We start from the raw sequence: 16,329 nt of genomic DNA on the forward strand, positions 1-16,329 counted from the left end.
TAAAAATAAACCCCATAGATTTCTTAGTTGAGGAAATGTTTTCCTCATGTAGTAATATTGGTTCTGTCTAATATGAATAGTCCGCCCCTGAGAAGTAAGTATTATTATAATTTAGCAGGTAGGTAATTTGGAACAGAGTTTATAAGTGATTTCATGAAACCATAGAAGGAATCACTGTCAGGACTGGGATCAGAATACATGCTATTCTGATTCACAGTCCTTTACCAGAACCATGCCTCAGACTAGACATGTTCTCTTAGGCCTTCTAGCTACAAGGTACATTATTTCAAGGGGTAAATCATCTGCCCAAATGACAGGAGTCAGATAATACATGATCCAGATTTTCAGCTCTAGCTTCTTGTTTTTTCATGTGCAGTTTATAGTGCTTGCCAAAAGTGAGTGCACATACATATGTAATCACCTATTTTGTGGGTGCAAATGAAAGTTATGGACACTTTTGTGAGTGCAAGTCATTGCATATACAAAACTGGGCAGAGAGAAATGCAGGTGGGTTGAAAACTCAATCCAATTTACCTGCGGGAGTATTTCTCCTGGAGTGATGCCACTCAGCACAGTGCCTTGCACTGGTGCTGGAAACAATTTTGGAAACTTGTTTGCAGTGGAACAAAAACCCGAGGCTGGCCCAATAGTCTAATTGTAGTTACAACTTTCTTTCCCATGAAAAGCTGCAAGTTGGTTTCTGGCTGCGTTCCTTTGGTCTTCAGTTGATGTGGTTACTAGATAGCTTCTGATGGAAGGGAACACCACCTGTTACTCTGCCAACAGCTTTCTCTAGCTGTCCAAACTAATTCTGATGGTCTCCAGTGGGAGTAACACTCAACACTCCTTTTGCAAGAAGTCGTCCCCTCGGGGACTTTGACTTCTCACATGTTCTTTGTGGGGGAAACAGACCATGTTAAATGTAATGCAAAAACATACATTTCAAATAGGGTGACCAGATGTCCCAATTTTATAGAGACAGTCCCAATATTTGGGGCTTTTTCTTACATAGGCTCCTGTTACCAGGGGCGGCTCTAGACATTTTGCCGCTCCAAGCACGGCGTCATGCCGCAGGGGGCTCTCTGCCGCTTGCCGGTCCCGAGGGTCCACTGGTCCCACGGCTTCGGTGGAGCTGCGGGACCAGCGGACCCTCTGCAGGCACGCCTGCGGGAGGTCCACTGAAGCCGCGAGACCAGCGGACCCTCCGCAGACATGCTGCTGAAGGCACCCTGTCTGCCGCCCTCCCGGCAACTGGCGGAGCACTCCACACGGCATGCCACCCCAAGCACGCGCTTGGCATGCTGGGGTCTGGAGCCACCCCTGCCTGTTACTCCCCACCCATCTCGATTTTTCACACTTGCTGTCTGGTCACCCTAATTTCAAACAATTAAGTCAAACTACTGTATGATGAATTTTTCTAGATTAGAGACACCAGCCAAGAGCCTTGTGGTCGTTTATCATTTTTGAAAGAACCAAAGACTACAAAAGGACTGCCACAAACAGCTGTTTGCAACTTAAATATTACTCTTCCAGCACACAAAAAGGTATTTCTGCCAGCACTCTGTTTTGTTTTGTTTTAACTTTTAGCTTAACTCTTTTTGCTAGTAATAAAGAAATCCTGTGAAATGCTAGTAATGGGAATGTTTTGTAATATGATTAAGGCTGTTATAAATTTATGTTGTATTAGTTTTTTGTATATAGAAAGATTTTAAAGTCTCTTGTTACTGTGGTGTCAAGTTCCTGTTATTTTTATGATTGGGTCCTCTGTTTACAGCTCATGCTTCAGCTTACAGTTCATAGATTTTATGCATTCAGTAATGTTGTGTTGATTTGCACTTGATGTAAGATTTTTTTTCTTTTATGTTGACATTTTGGGTTTGCTTTGGCTTATAAATCAGCTTGCATTTTGTGCTCCCAACTTGGTCCTTTTCATATCCTGATATTCTTTTCCCTGCTGTCCATTATAATATTCCTTGTCTCTGCAATGCACCTTGGAACCAAAAGGAAACAGAGTCAGATCAAGATGATGAGGTAATATAAACACTCTCTTCTGTTTTTATTTTCTTCAGAATTAGTGCAGAAAGATAAATATGTTCTAGAAAAGTCTTACAGTATCTTTTAATTTTAGCAGTGAATATTAACAATAGATACTACACATCTGTGTTCTGTTGTCAAGAAATAAAAGTGATGAAATAAGATCATATGTTATAAATTTAAATGCAGTATATGCTAATATTTTGAACTTCAGCTCACTTTATGCTTAGAGTGTAAATTATGTAATTTATAGCCTACAAGCTAAATTCATCCTTCATATAGCTGAAGTCAGTGTAATTACACTACATCAGGGTGAATTAGGCCTCTTATGTTACTAAACATTCAGTATTTCCCTAAACTGTATTTTTTGTAAACCCTTTAAACATTGGCCTATTGTATTTTCATTCCTGAAAATAACCCCTATTTTTTTTTAAAAAGTAGAATAACCAGGAGTAATTTCAAAGTGTTTTAGTGTATCTATTTTGAAATAAACTTCAGATCTCCAAAGCTTAAAAATCCACACCTTGTCACAGGTTTTAACAGAATATATCTCTCTTTATTAATCTTAATGAAGTTGTCTCAGGAGATGAAACTTATTTTATGCACTAAGGGATACAGTGCGTTTTAAGACACTAGAAATAGAAAAGCTAGTACAGAAACATCAGATACATATCCATTTATCAGAAGAAGAGTTCTTTGTGTGTAGCCCCCTGTTTCTGACTGCTAATAAATAACATTAGTCACCTGCTGGCTAAAATCAAATAAGAGTCAATATATCAAAAAGATAACCATGTCATTTGGTTTTCATTTGACTTGTGCCTGGTGAGTTATTTTATAGGTATCTCAATAGTTTTCTTTCCAAACAAACTATATTTTTGGAGACATAATCAAATTAACTGGTTTCTGTGAATAACTTTTAATAATAATAAATAGAGTTGCAAAAATACCACAGTAACTGCTATGCCATTAGACACAGTAACTTATGATGCAACTTACTAGTTAGCAATTGTATTCTGCTTTCTAATATACATCTCTGTGTTCTGTGCATATTAAAAAAAATACCCTTTCATGCCTTTTTTGTCCTTAATGTACTCACTTTAAAGCAAGCGTACATTGTGGTTTCTGTGCTTTCTAGACAGATTAATGTTGGGAGAGGTATATGATCTGCCTAAATTATACTCTTATTAATGTTTTATGTCTGTATCTGTAATCTTTTATGTTGATTCTTCTGTTTCTAGCCAAAATACAGAAAAATAAATCATGCCATTTTAAGTAGTATGGAATAGATTACTAAAAGATAATGGGATTTTACAGTATTTAGGTAATATGGGACTAGACTGTGACTGTAGACAGTGCCCTGAACTAAATGTACTGTGTTCACAGCACCACCTCAGAAGTATACCTGGGAGATGACATAGCCCTCTGAGTTACAATTTCTTCCCTGCCTCCTCCAGAGGATTAGTAATTTACTGCTGGTTTATAATTCCAGCTAATTATTAGCTTTCTCCCCAAAAATGGCTTAGCTGCATTAGCCAGCAAGCAGGAATGGAGCCAAGCATTTGCCCATTGCCTACCATCTGCTATGTAGGGGGAAATGCAACCATATAGCCCTGCTTCCTCCTGTGCGCTCTCATCAAGCTGTAAGAGTGGATTCTTATACCCTTGTGTGAGTGTCTAGTCCAAGTATGATCTAGCCTACTATACTGAGATATCATAATAAAGCTGTTCACAATATTTGAAAGGTACCAAGTGGAAATGTGTTTTGTTGCAGACGGAGAAAACAGACCGACGTCAAAGCTTCGTCTCTCTTGCTTTACGTAAGCGCTACAGCTATCTGACTGAGCCTGGAATGAGTGAGTTCCATAACAAACCTACTAATGCCGTATATACCTACTTTAATAAGAAGAGACATTTTTTCTATAAATGTTGCATTTAGTGTCATTTGAAAAAAAATAGAAAAATTTTCTATAGCTAAACTTTTGGATGGTCTGTGGACCTCTGCATTGTGAGAGCTTGGAGAATCCTTACTGGCAAGCAGCATGCTCCAGTTAAAGTAAATAAAAAATAATCATAAAAAAGCCACATAATTTATTGGCTGGAGCAAGGGCAACTGAATTGAAAAGTATTTTCTAAAAGACAGTCTGTGCCTCCTCCCTTCAAAACATTAATTAATACATCACTGTGATACAGCTAGATTTCATTAGATATAGGAATGGGCAAAACTCAGTGGGGTTGGAAGGTTCCTTTCAGATAAAATGTTTGACTTTTTATTCAGTTTATTTGAGCTTCTTCCTATTTTATATCTTCTTCCTCTCTCCCCCCATTTTCTCCCATATTCCATAGAGCCTTTTCTCCTACTCAGTCAGAGCTTTCTCTTCTACCCCCATCTCCTTGACCTGACCCATCGCCCTGCTTCCTTTTCTCTCTTTAAGTACAATAATGTCTCTGACAAACTTTGCTTTCCTCCCAAGTCAGAATGTGGTCATTCTTGTGTTTTTCTCTTCTCCTGCAGCAGCCAGTCAAACTTCATTCCCTGAACTCCAATGGCCCTTCGATATAATTTCATAAGATCCATTTACAAATCTCATCAAGTCTGGTAATTCCTGCTGTAGCTGCTATTTAAAGATCTTGTGAGCTTTGTGGGGTTTTGAGGTGCTCCAGAATGCATTGTGCTTCTCCGACACTTGAGAAGACCTGAAGTATATAAGATCTGATGACAGCACCTGGCCTTATGAGACTACCAGACTAGCTGAGACCTCATAGTGGACTCTAAAATATCATCAAAGATTTGTTAGGAATTAAGAGAGACAGAGGGAAAGGTTTGGCTATGGTATCTGGAATAAGTTTGGAGCTTGTATATGTCTTTTTCAGCTGGCTCCCCATGCAAAATTAAAAGAAATCTTATATTGATTTACCAAAAGTAAAGTCACAGTTGCAAAAAGAGGTGGGGAAAAAAACCTTAAATGAAGTTGTAATCCAAGAATGGAAGAAGGGTTTAATCAAGCTATAAAAGTCTCTCTTCGTTCTTTTAATATTCAATTTCCTATTGATTTGTAGAATGGTAGATGATCTACTCTAGACTTTTAACTCAAGTATGTTTTCCCAGAAGTTTGGAAAGAAAAAAGTTATTTTTATTTTGATTTCTTCACTTTTTCATTTTCACCTCCAAAGAATGTCTTAACTCAAAAATCAAGGCTGCTCAGTGGACAGAAATCCATAAGGTCACATAACCAGAGGAGACAAAACGTACTAGCTAGAAGCTGATTTAAGATTAAGAAGTCTCAGAGGGCACCAAGGAAAACAAACTGGTGATAGGCCCAGCACACTAAACCTTGCCACCATCCATCTTAGCTGGTAGAGGGTGTTTAAAGTGGCGTCCCACCAAAATGTTGTCATTGGACTTGGGTGGATCATTTTCATATTGTCTTTGGGACCTTCTCCCTCTCTTTTACTCCTCCCCACATCTGGTCAGATACGAGCAGCACCAGTTTCTCCTTTCCTCACCTCTCTCTGACTGCTGAAAAAAGAGAAGATACTCAGTCTGGACCTGCACCTACTTTCAATGAAGCTGACAGCAGAACTCCCACTGATTTCAGTGGACTTTTTTTCTTACCCGCCCTGCTGCCACAGTCTGTGTGATAGGGACAATGGTATTTCACTGCTGAGGTGTTCTACTAATATTTAAAGCAGGGAGGAAGAAGAGTACTGATCTTACTGATCTAAGGGACTCTGCTCTGCCGTATACAGATGTTTCAGGCAGAATAGGGAGCACTCCTGTGAACTAGAATCTGGTCTCTAGCCTGGCTATATGCTTCAAGTAAATTGTGAATAGAGCATCATTCTGTTGAGCAGTCTTACATATGCTCAGTCACCATTTCCATTCACCTGTAGCAAGTGAGAAAGTGGGAATAACACACTATAGGATATACATTAGGTAAGAGGTATCCACGTCCTGTGCGTAGTGGAGTGTGAGACTAAGGGCCAAATTCATTCAGTACCCAGGACGTGCAGGTATGTAAAACAACTGCTCTCTCTGAAATATGCTATTCCACTTAGAAAATGACAAAATTGAGTTTTTTATTTTTTAAAAATCAGTAATAAAGCCATATTTTTTCTAGACCACACCGTTATCTCATAACTGCATGTGCCGTTAACTTTGTCAATGAGGTTGCTTCCTTGGCCCAGTCCTTTTTCTCCAGTGTAATATGAAGGATAGACAAGGCATTTTTAAAATATCTAAATACATGATGTAATGGAGAAAAGAATATTTGCATTTAGGAGAGACTGCTATTGGATTTATTATCTCACTAAATTGTAGTGGTAATACTGTCGTGATACAACATACTAAGAGTCTAGTGGCATTTACAGATAATTTAAGTGTAGAGCAAATTAGTTTTATTTCATTACTGCCCTTCACTATTGTGTTGGCTTATTATTTTTTGGATTTGTGATTGCTTTTTAATCTTGGCAGCTACTCCTAATAAATCACTGTGGTAGAATTTATTTAATGAAGTTTTTCAGAGAGGGGAAATGATAGTGTAAGGAGTGGTCAGACTTTAGTTTGCTTTCAATGGCTGTCTTCTGGAATAGACTGTGCCAGTATGCCCAGTATTCAAGCTCTCTACAACCTAAATATTCTAATACTGCAATAGCATTACCTAGTCAAAGCATCTATACATCTTTGCTGGGTATTTGTAGGCCCATCACAGTTTCTTATTCTGGGATATGGGCCTATGGTATGCTGAACATCTTTTTTAGCTAAGCTTGTGTGAGATAACTTTAGTAACTTAATGCGAGTCTTATTGTGTTTCTTTCACGGTGAATTATTGTCTAGCTATAAGACAGATCAAACAGCTTTGATAAATTGTCAGTATAATTTCAGACAAAGGTGTGCGGAATAGGTAGTTGGAATATTTTAGCTCCATTACTAACACCAAGTAAAGAAATGGTGCCTAAAAGTTATTTTATTTATTTGTGAACGAACTCTCTGAATGTCATTGCTGTATCAGAGGATATGGAAGCTGTACTGTCATTCCCAGAAATACTGCCTTCTGGATTGGTACCTGCAGCCAGTGACTTCAAAATCTGACTGATTTGGTTTGCGATGCCTGTGAATATATTGGGCCTTTTGGGGGATGCTCATAGTTAACAGATTTGTCTTGGCCAGATCATCTCTACTTACTATATTGTTCTTCAAGTACTTATCTAATGTTACATTTTGAGAAATGTAAAGTTGAACAGGTCTTTCTTTGAGCTGATGCAAGAAATCTCCTCAAAAGGAGCAAAACACTACATCTTGTAGAAAAAGTGTACTCTTCTTTTTAATGCCTCTTATGAAGATATTTATTTACATGTTGTGCATAATACAGCATATAAAATGTATTACTTCATTTGCTTGTTTTGACATGGTATACTATGCATGAGTAAAGTGTTTGAGTTGCTTTGCTTGCTCACGTTTATCATAAATCATATTTTCCATTTTTCATGTATGACAAATGCTACTTAAAATCATTTCAAGTTTTTCTTTAGTTTGACCAAACAAAAGGAATAGCGCATGAAAAAAATGCAAAAGGTTCCTTTTTATTTTTCTATTTTTTTTTAACTCTTGACTCAGAAAAGTTCTTGCTCTTATTGGCTTTGTGAGCGTGAAGCATATACGAATTGTGCATGGATAGATAAAGATTTGAATTTATTCCAGTTGCTTCACAGTTTGCACATCAATTGCCTGTCACTTAAAGGTATTTTGGGTTCTGCATGAAATAGTTTTGAGTGGTTTTCAAAAAGGATTTTAGCTATTTAATGTCATTCTACCCAAGATTATATTGTTTTATATAGGTACAATATATGTTGTTTAATGATACTGCTCAGAATAGAACAATAGAAATTACTAAAAAGATAATTGTAATAGCTAAGACAAAGCTAAGACGTACCTATACAGGCAAAATGGAACTGAGATTAATATTTCAAAACTAGCACATCAGAAAGTCAATAAGGAAGTAAGAGAAGAATTTTGGTTGTGGTTATTATTTTTACCATTATGGATTCCTCCTTTTGTGTTTTCTGTTTTCCATTGTTTGCGACTTGGTTGCAATGTGCTTAGTGTCTTTCAATTTATGTTGCTTTTTATTTTGGATCAGTCATAATTATATGACTCATCCCTCTTTTTTTCCTTTTTAATTGTTCTTTTTGCCTATTTCATTCTGATTCATACAAAAAAAATGTACTTACTCTTTGTAATATTACAACGTTTACTGACCAATTTTCTTCTCTGGTCTCTCTGTTTTTCAATCATTTTTGTTGATTTTACATTTGATTTTGATTTAAAACTTTAAGAAACAGTTGAACGGAGTGCAGGAGCAACAAGATCCCTACCTGCTACTTATTCATACAAGCCATTCTTTTCAACAAGACCATATCAGTCATGGACAACAGCTCCAATTACAGTTCCTGGGCAAACCAAATCAGGCTTCACTTCCCTATCAAGCTCTTCCTCCAATACGCCTACAGCTTCCCCATTAAAATCAATATGGTCTGTTTCTTCTGCTTCTCCAATCAAATCTACGTTAGGAGCTTCTACTACCTCTTCAATTAAATCTGTTAATGACGTAGCATCTCCAATTAGATCATTTCGGACAATCTCTTCACCAATAAAAACCGTTGTATCACAGCCTCCATATAATATCCAAGTTTCTTCTGGTTCTTTCATCAGAGCTCCTGCAGTAACAGAAGCCACTAATTTAAAAGGGATGGCATCCACTTCAACATTTCCTTCTCGGACATCTCCAGTGACTACAGCAGGGTCTCTTTTGGAGAGATCATCCATCACCATGACACCTCCAGCATCCCCCAAATCGAACATTAACATGTATTCTTCAAGTTTACCATTTAAGTCTATCATCACATCAGCATCACCACTTTTAACTTCACCTTTAAAGTCAGTGATATCTCCTGCTAAGTTAGAAGTTGATGCTGTTTCATCATCTAAAGTCATGATGACTTCATCTTTCTCATCACCTGTGAAACACATACCTGGACCTACAGATGTAGCATTGGTTAATGGATCCATGTCACCTCTGAAATATCCATCCTCTGCCAATGTAATAACTGGATCCAAACCTGCAGCTATGTTTCAAGACAAGATCTCTGCAACTACAAGTTCTGCAAGTTGTGCTACTAATGCAGCCCCTGATACAGTTGAGAAAGTGTTTCCGACCACTACTACAATGCCATTTTCTCCACTCAGGGCATTTGTGTCTTCAACACCATCTGCTTTTCAGTCAATAAGAACTCCTTCTGCAGGTGCACTATATACATCTTTTGGGTCAATATCTGCAACTACCTCATCAGTAACTTCATCAACAATAACAGTTCCAGTATATTCTCTAGTCAATGTTTTATCTGAACCAGCATTAAAGAAGCTTCCAGAGTCTTCACTTACAAAATCAGCAGCTGCATTACTATCACCTAGTAAAACATTGACTACAGAGACTCGTACACAGCCTCACTTTACTCGAACTTCGTCTTCTACAAAATCATCCTTGTTTTTAGCACCCTCTGCTCTTAAATTGTCTACTCCATCTTCTTTATCCTCCAGCCAGGAGATATTGAAAGATGTTGCTGAAATGAAAGAGGACCTAATCAGGATGACTGCAATATTGCAGACAGATGTAACGGAGGACAAGCCATTCCAGCCTGAACTAACAAAAGAGGGTAGAATTGATGATGAAGAGCCCTTTAAAATTGTTGAGAAAGTAAAAGAAGACTTGGTTAAAGTTAGTGAGATACTGAAAAAAGATGTGTGTTTGGAAAATAAAGGGTCAACCAGAGTGTCAAAAAGCGATAAAGGACATTTATCTGAAGATGAATGGGTAGAGTTCAGTCCAGAGGAGATTGATGAAGCAAGACAGCAGGCTATAACATGCCATCCTGTTCCAGAAAAAGTGCAAATTAAAGCTAAAGCTGCATCTGAAAAGGATTACAATTTGACAAAAGTAATTGATTATTTAACAAATGATATTGGTAGTACTTCACTGGCAACCATAAAGTACAAGTTTGAAGAGGGGAAAAAAGATGAAGAGAGACAAAAACGCATTTTAAAACCAGTGATTGCTTTACAGGAACATAAACTCAAAATGCCTCCAGCCTCCATGAGGCCTTCTACTTCAGAAAAAGAATTATGTAAAATTGCAGATCCCTTTTTTGGAACAGATACTATTTTAGAATCTCCAGATGATTTTTCTCAACATGACCAAGATAAAAGTCCTTTGTCTGACAGTGGCTTTGAAACAAGAAGTGAAAAAACACCTTCAGCCCCACAAAGTGCTGAAAGCACAGGGCCAAAACCACTTTTCCACGATGCACCCATCCCTCCTGTTATTACAGAAACAAGAACTGAAGTAGTTCATGTTATCCGCAGTTATGAACCATCATCAGAAGAGATTCCAGAGCAGCAAACAGAGGAGCAACCTTCATTGAAACCTGCACTTACTTTAATGGAGTTGGAACAAAAACCCACTGGGTCTATTAAAGAAAAGGTTAAAGCATTTCAAATGAAAACCAGCAACAGTGAAGAAGATGACCACAAGTGTGTTCTTAGCAAAGGTGTCCGGGTGAAAGAAGAAACTCACATCACTACTACAACTAGAATGGTTTATCATAAACCTCCATGCACTGAAAGTACCTCAGAAAGAATTGAGGAAACAATGTCCGTTCATGACATAATGAAAGCTTTTCAATCAGGACGTGACCCCTCCAAAGAACTGGCAGGTCTGTTTGAACATAAATCATCAGTAACGTCAGATGTTAGCAAGTCTGCTGAAACTTCACCACAACATGCAGAGAAGGACAGCAAAATGAAACCCAAACTGGAGCGTATAATAGAGGTCCATATTGAAAAAGGTAATCAAGCTGAACCTACTGAAGTCATTATTAGAGAAACAAAAAAGCATCCAGAAAAAGAAATGTATGTATATCAGAAAGACTTACCTCGGGGAGATATTAACATAAAAGGTTTGGAAAAACATGATACTTTTCCTTGTTCTGATGAACAAGGTCAGCAAGAAGAAGAAGAGCTAACAGCTGAAGAGTCACTTCCTTCTTATCTGGAATCTTCTAGAGTAAACACTCCTGTGTCCCAGGAAGAAGACAGTCGCCCTAGTTCTGCTCAACTCATGTCTGATGACTCTTACAAAACGCTGAAGCTTTTGAGTCAACACTCAATAGAATACCATGATGATGAGTTGTCAGAATTAAGAGGGGAGTCTTACAGGTTTGCTGAGAAAATGCTTCTTTCAGAAAAGCTAGATGTGTCTCATTCTGATACTGAGGAGTCAGTTACTGACCATGCTCTACCCCTTAGTTCAGAGTTACAGGGGTCTGATAAACGATGCAGAGAAAAAGTAGCCACTGCCCCCAAAAAAGAAATTCTCTCCAAAATCTATAAAAATGTGTCTGAAAATGGTGTAGGTAAAATGTCTAAAGATGATCATTATGATAAAGTGACAGTGTTACACTATACTGGAGATGTTAGTAGTCCAAAACATGCCATGTGGATGCGCTTTACTGAGGACAGATTAGACAGAGGTAGAGAAAAGATGATATATGAAGACAGGGTGGACAGGACTGTTAAGGAGGCAGAAGAAAAACTGACTGAAGTATCACAGTTTTTTCGGGACAAAACAGAAAAGTTGAATGATGAGCTACAATCTCCAGAGAAAAAGCAACATAAAAAAAATGGCAAAGAAATGCATTCTAGTCATAGCTCTGCCAGCAGCAGCCCTGAAAAAGTACTGCTCAGTGAAATAGTGACATTGAGCGATGACTGGAGTAAAGTGCGGCAGTATGGGCATGATGGGAAGTGTTCTCCAACAGCCGATGAAAGAAAAGCAGCAAGTTTGCCCAGCAGTCCTGAAAGAAAGATTCTTGCTCAACAAATGGGGGACTGTAAACAAACTGTGGAACACAAAGGAAATGCTCAGCAGAGTAAAACAACTGAAGCTTCACAGACTGGATTTCAGCTAAAACAATCCAAGCTTAATTCCATTAGACTTAAATTTGAACAAAGTATAAGTCCAAGGACTAAAGATCTAGCTCAAGAAGAAAAAAAGCAAGATAGTCAATCCAAAATTCCAGTAAAGAAATTACAAGAAAGCAAACTACCAGTGTATCAGTTTTATGCAAGAGAAAAGCACCCAAAGCAAATAGATCTGACAGAAGGAAATGCATCACTGCAAAAAGAATATACTACTATGAAACTGAAAGAAGATAATGTCCAAGGTAAAGGTAAAGTTATAGAAGACATTTGTGCTTCAGAAGTACAGAAACAGAGCACTGAAATATCAAGTAAAAGTCTGCTAGAATATACTTCTGAACAGCAAGCTAAAGACTTGGCATATAGCTCAGACTTACCGGCTAAAGGACATTGGGACAAAAAAATCTATCGAACATGGGAAAGTCCTGGAGCTTCTAACCATAAAACACCAAAAGAAAAACTTTCCCATGTACTTGTTCAAGATATGGTGAAAGAAAACCATGTTGACCATGCTGAGACGAAAACTAACAAAAAGAGTGAATTTATCACTGTGACAGAGAGTGAACACAAATTGCCAACACATGGATCTCATTCAAGAGAGGTGAAGGAAATGACTGTAAAATCTCCATCAAAAAAGGTTCTGTACAGAGAATTTGTTGTCAGAGAAGAGGAACACACCAATGAAATGACAGATAAAACTTCAAAAAGAAATGAATCGACTGTGTCCCACATTCCTGTCAGAATTTCTGAGGAGAAAAGAATGTCATCTCCTACCATTCTTGATAGTGTTTATGATCAGTCAAAAAAATCAGCATATGAACTGTCAGCTAGAGTGTCCCAGTCAACTATGATTAAGGAACAAGTTCAGAGAGAATTTGATTATGTAGAAGATGAAAAAATAAAACATTCAAAAGTCACTAAAGTTACCAAGCAACAAGGTTCCATAGTGTTAAGTCCTCCAGTGGAGGAAACTGAAATATCCCCTAGCAAATCACCTGATTCTTTAGACTTTAGTCCTGGAAAGGAATCTCCTTCAAGTGAGGTATTTGACCCTAGTCCCATTGATTACTTGGATAAAGTTGCACCTTTAGTAAATAGTGAGGGAGTGAAAGAGATAAAGACTTTGCCAGTTTATGTCAGTTTTGTTCAAGTAGGAAAGCAGTATGAAAAGGAGGTGCAACAAGGAAATGTAAAAAAAATTGTAAGTCAGGAAAGTAAGACAGTACAAGAGACTAGGGGGACATTTTATACAACTAGACAGCAAAAACAACCACCTTCTCCACAAGGTAGTCCAGAAGATGACACACTAGAACAAGTATCCTTTATAGATAGCTCTGGGAAAAGCCCTTTAACACCAGAAACACCCAGCTCAGAGGAAGTGAGTTATGAGTTTACCTCTAAAACACCCGACTCACTAATAGCTTATATACCAGGCAAGCCCAGTCCCATACCTGAGGTTTCTGAGGAATCAGAAGAGGAAGCAGAGGCTAAGGCAACCTCTGTAAAACACACAGCAGTGGAAGCACTGAAAATTGACAAAATATTGCCTAATAATATAAACAAAGACTCTAACAAAAGACCCAAAAGTAACAGAGTTGCCTACATTGAATTCCCACCTCCTCCACCATTAGATACAGATCAAGCTGAGTCAGAAAAGAATCATCGTTATTCCCCTGAGAGTGAAATGGAGATGATAGAAGTAAATCTGCAAGATGAACAAGACAAATGTCAGCTGGCTGAACCAGTCATAAGAGTACAGCCACCTTCCCCCGTGCCACCGGGAGCAGATGTCAGTGACTCTAGTGATGATGAATCACTCTATCAACCAGTTCCATTAAAAAAGTATACTTTTAAATTAAAAGAAGTTGAAGATGACCAGAAAGGAGCCTCAAAACCCAAAGTTTCTGACAAGAGTCCGAACCAGAAAGAGTTAGGGTATCCCAGTTCTGGAAAACCTAATGAGTTTGACATTGGTCTTGAGTCACCCCAGAATGACATAGCACAAAATGGGACTAATGACCAGTCTATCACCGAGTGTTCCATAGCAACCACTGCAGAATTCTCTCATGATACAGATGCAACTGAAATTGACTCTCTTGATGGTTATGATTTACAAGATGAAGACGATGGTTTCACTGAAAGCGATTCTAAACTTGCAGGTCCAGCAGAAGAAACCAGAAAGGATATATGGACTACAGAGGGCATTTTAAAACAGACTGATCGTTGCTTTAGCCAAAGTAAGCTGGAAGTTATTGAGGAGGAAGGAAAGGTAGGCGCTGAAGAAGACAAGCCACTTTCAAAAGGTCCACGTTCTGAAAAGACCGAGCAGAAGTCAGGTGCACAATTTTTCACCTTGGAAGGCAGACACCCCGACAGAACTGTGTTTCCTGATTCGTATTTCAGTTACAAAGTAGATGAAGAATTTGCAACACCTTTTAAAACAGTAGCTACCAAAAGTCTGGATTTTGATCCATGGTCCAATAATCGAGGAGATGATGAAGTGTTTGAAACTAAATCAAGGGATGATGAAGCTAAGCCATTTGGTCTGGCAGTAGAAGACAGATCGCAAGCAACGACACCTGATACAACTCCAGCCAGAACTCCAACAGATGAAAGTACTCCAACTAGTGAGCCCAACCCCTTCCCATTTCATGAAGGGAAGATGTTTGAGATGACTCGCAGTGGTGCAATTGACATGAGCAAGAGGGATTTTGTTGAAGAAAGACTCCAATTTTTTCAGATTGGTGAGCATACTTCTGAAGGGAAGTCAGGGGACAAGGGGAAAGGGGATAAAAGTACAGTCACTGCCATCATACAGCCACAGTCAGGGGACAGCATTGTAGAAACAAACTTAGAGAGACAAGTAGAAACAGCAGCAGTTGAACATAAGCCTATCATCCAGGCCAATGGAGATTGTATGGAAGCCACACTTGGTAGTAATTCTCTGGAGAAATCATCAACAACTGTTAACACTTCTAAAGTTGATCCCAAATTGCGCACACCTATTAAAATGGGAATTTCTGCTTCCACGATGACTCTGAAGAAAGATGGCCCTGGAGAAGTGACAGATAAGATAGAAGCTGTGATGCCCAGTGGTCAGGGATTAGAAAATGAAACTGTAGCAGTGATTACAAGTTCAACTACTAGCCAGACAAGCTGTAGCCAAAAAGAAAAACTTGATTTTCAAAAAGATAATTTTAATAACAACAATAATTTGGATTCATCTGGTAGCCATACAAATAATATTACCTGTAATGTAGAGCTAAAAGAACATTGTGAACCCAAGTGTTCCATACAGAATGCTAACCAAATGAAAAGCACTTCAGGAAGAGGGGCAGGGGCAACACAAGGACACAGAATAACAGATAAGCCGAAAGTACAAGGACAGCAGCAAAGGTCAAGAGAGTTGGTAGGGAGTAGAGCAAAATCAAAACTTCCCATAAAGGCCAGTTCAGTAAAAGAAGTCGTTCCACCAAATAATATCCAGAAAAGAATAGCGAGTAAAGTGAGACAGGCTAGTAAACCCAACAAAATAAAACAAAATAATTCTTCTCCATGTCTAGAAGTAAGATCTAAGATTCCAGTAAAAAATGTACCCAGGAAAAATCTAGCTATATCTAGAAAAACACCAATAATGCAAAAGCAAGAGCAGTTAGAGAAAGGAAAAATCAAACAGCTTCCTTCCAAATTACCAGTAAAGGTAAGGTCTACCTCTATCACAATGACAACAGTTAAAGTAAGGAAAAATCAGCTTAGGGAGGTATGTAAACATTCTATTGAATATTTTAAGGGAATTAGTGGTGAGACATTAAAGCTTGTGGATCGTCTATCTGATGAAGAGAAAAAGATGCAGTCAGAGGTGTCTGATGATGAAGAAGACAGTTCATCAAGAAATACATCATTATCAGAAGCTACTCAAGTTTACCAGCCTTCCATTACATCGAAGTCTGCTAGAGATATGAGAACAGAGGCAGCATCCTTAAAATCAAAGATTGAAAAGGTCGACAGTGAGAGGAGGAGAAGTAAAAGGACTGGTGAGAATGAAGGCAGTCAGGTTTCTGGAGCTGTCATGGCTCACCTCGTGGAGATCAAGCCTAGTTTGTAAAACTTTCAACTTGTTGATCCTAGTGCATGAACTGTTGTGATTGCCTGTGGAGTGACTTACTGTAGTTCTCATTCTGTCATTGTCATCTGTATGTGCTGTCTTATACTCTTCTTTCTTCCTTTATACAAATTCTGTATTGTAGATAGCTAGTGAAGCATGC

At 38.3% G+C, this 16,329-nt stretch overlaps 1 protein-coding gene across 2 annotated transcripts in view; it reads left to right on the forward strand.

Moving 5' to 3' along the window:
* ANK3 (ankyrin 3) overlaps window positions 1–16,329 on the forward strand; it is a 295,498-nt gene that overhangs the window by 244,073 nt on the left and 35,096 nt on the right. Inside the window, exons 34-37 of one of the 2 annotated variants that reach the window (XM_030568802.1) lie at window positions 1,422–1,544; window positions 2,005–2,031; window positions 3,806–3,887; window positions 8,368–16,098. In XM_030568802.1, the coding sequence (XP_030424662.1) occupies window positions 1,422–1,544; window positions 2,005–2,031; window positions 3,806–3,887; window positions 8,368–16,098 (7,963 nt within the window). The remainder of the gene's footprint in view (window positions 1–1,421; window positions 1,545–2,004; window positions 2,032–3,805; window positions 3,888–8,367; window positions 16,099–16,329) is intronic. The other variant, XM_030568803.1, reaches the window with a different exon arrangement.

The sequence above is a fragment of the Gopherus evgoodei genome, chromosome 7 (assembly GCF_007399415.2).
Source record: "Gopherus evgoodei ecotype Sinaloan lineage chromosome 7, rGopEvg1_v1.p, whole genome shotgun sequence".
NCBI lineage: Eukaryota > Metazoa > Chordata > Testudines > Testudinidae > Gopherus > Gopherus evgoodei.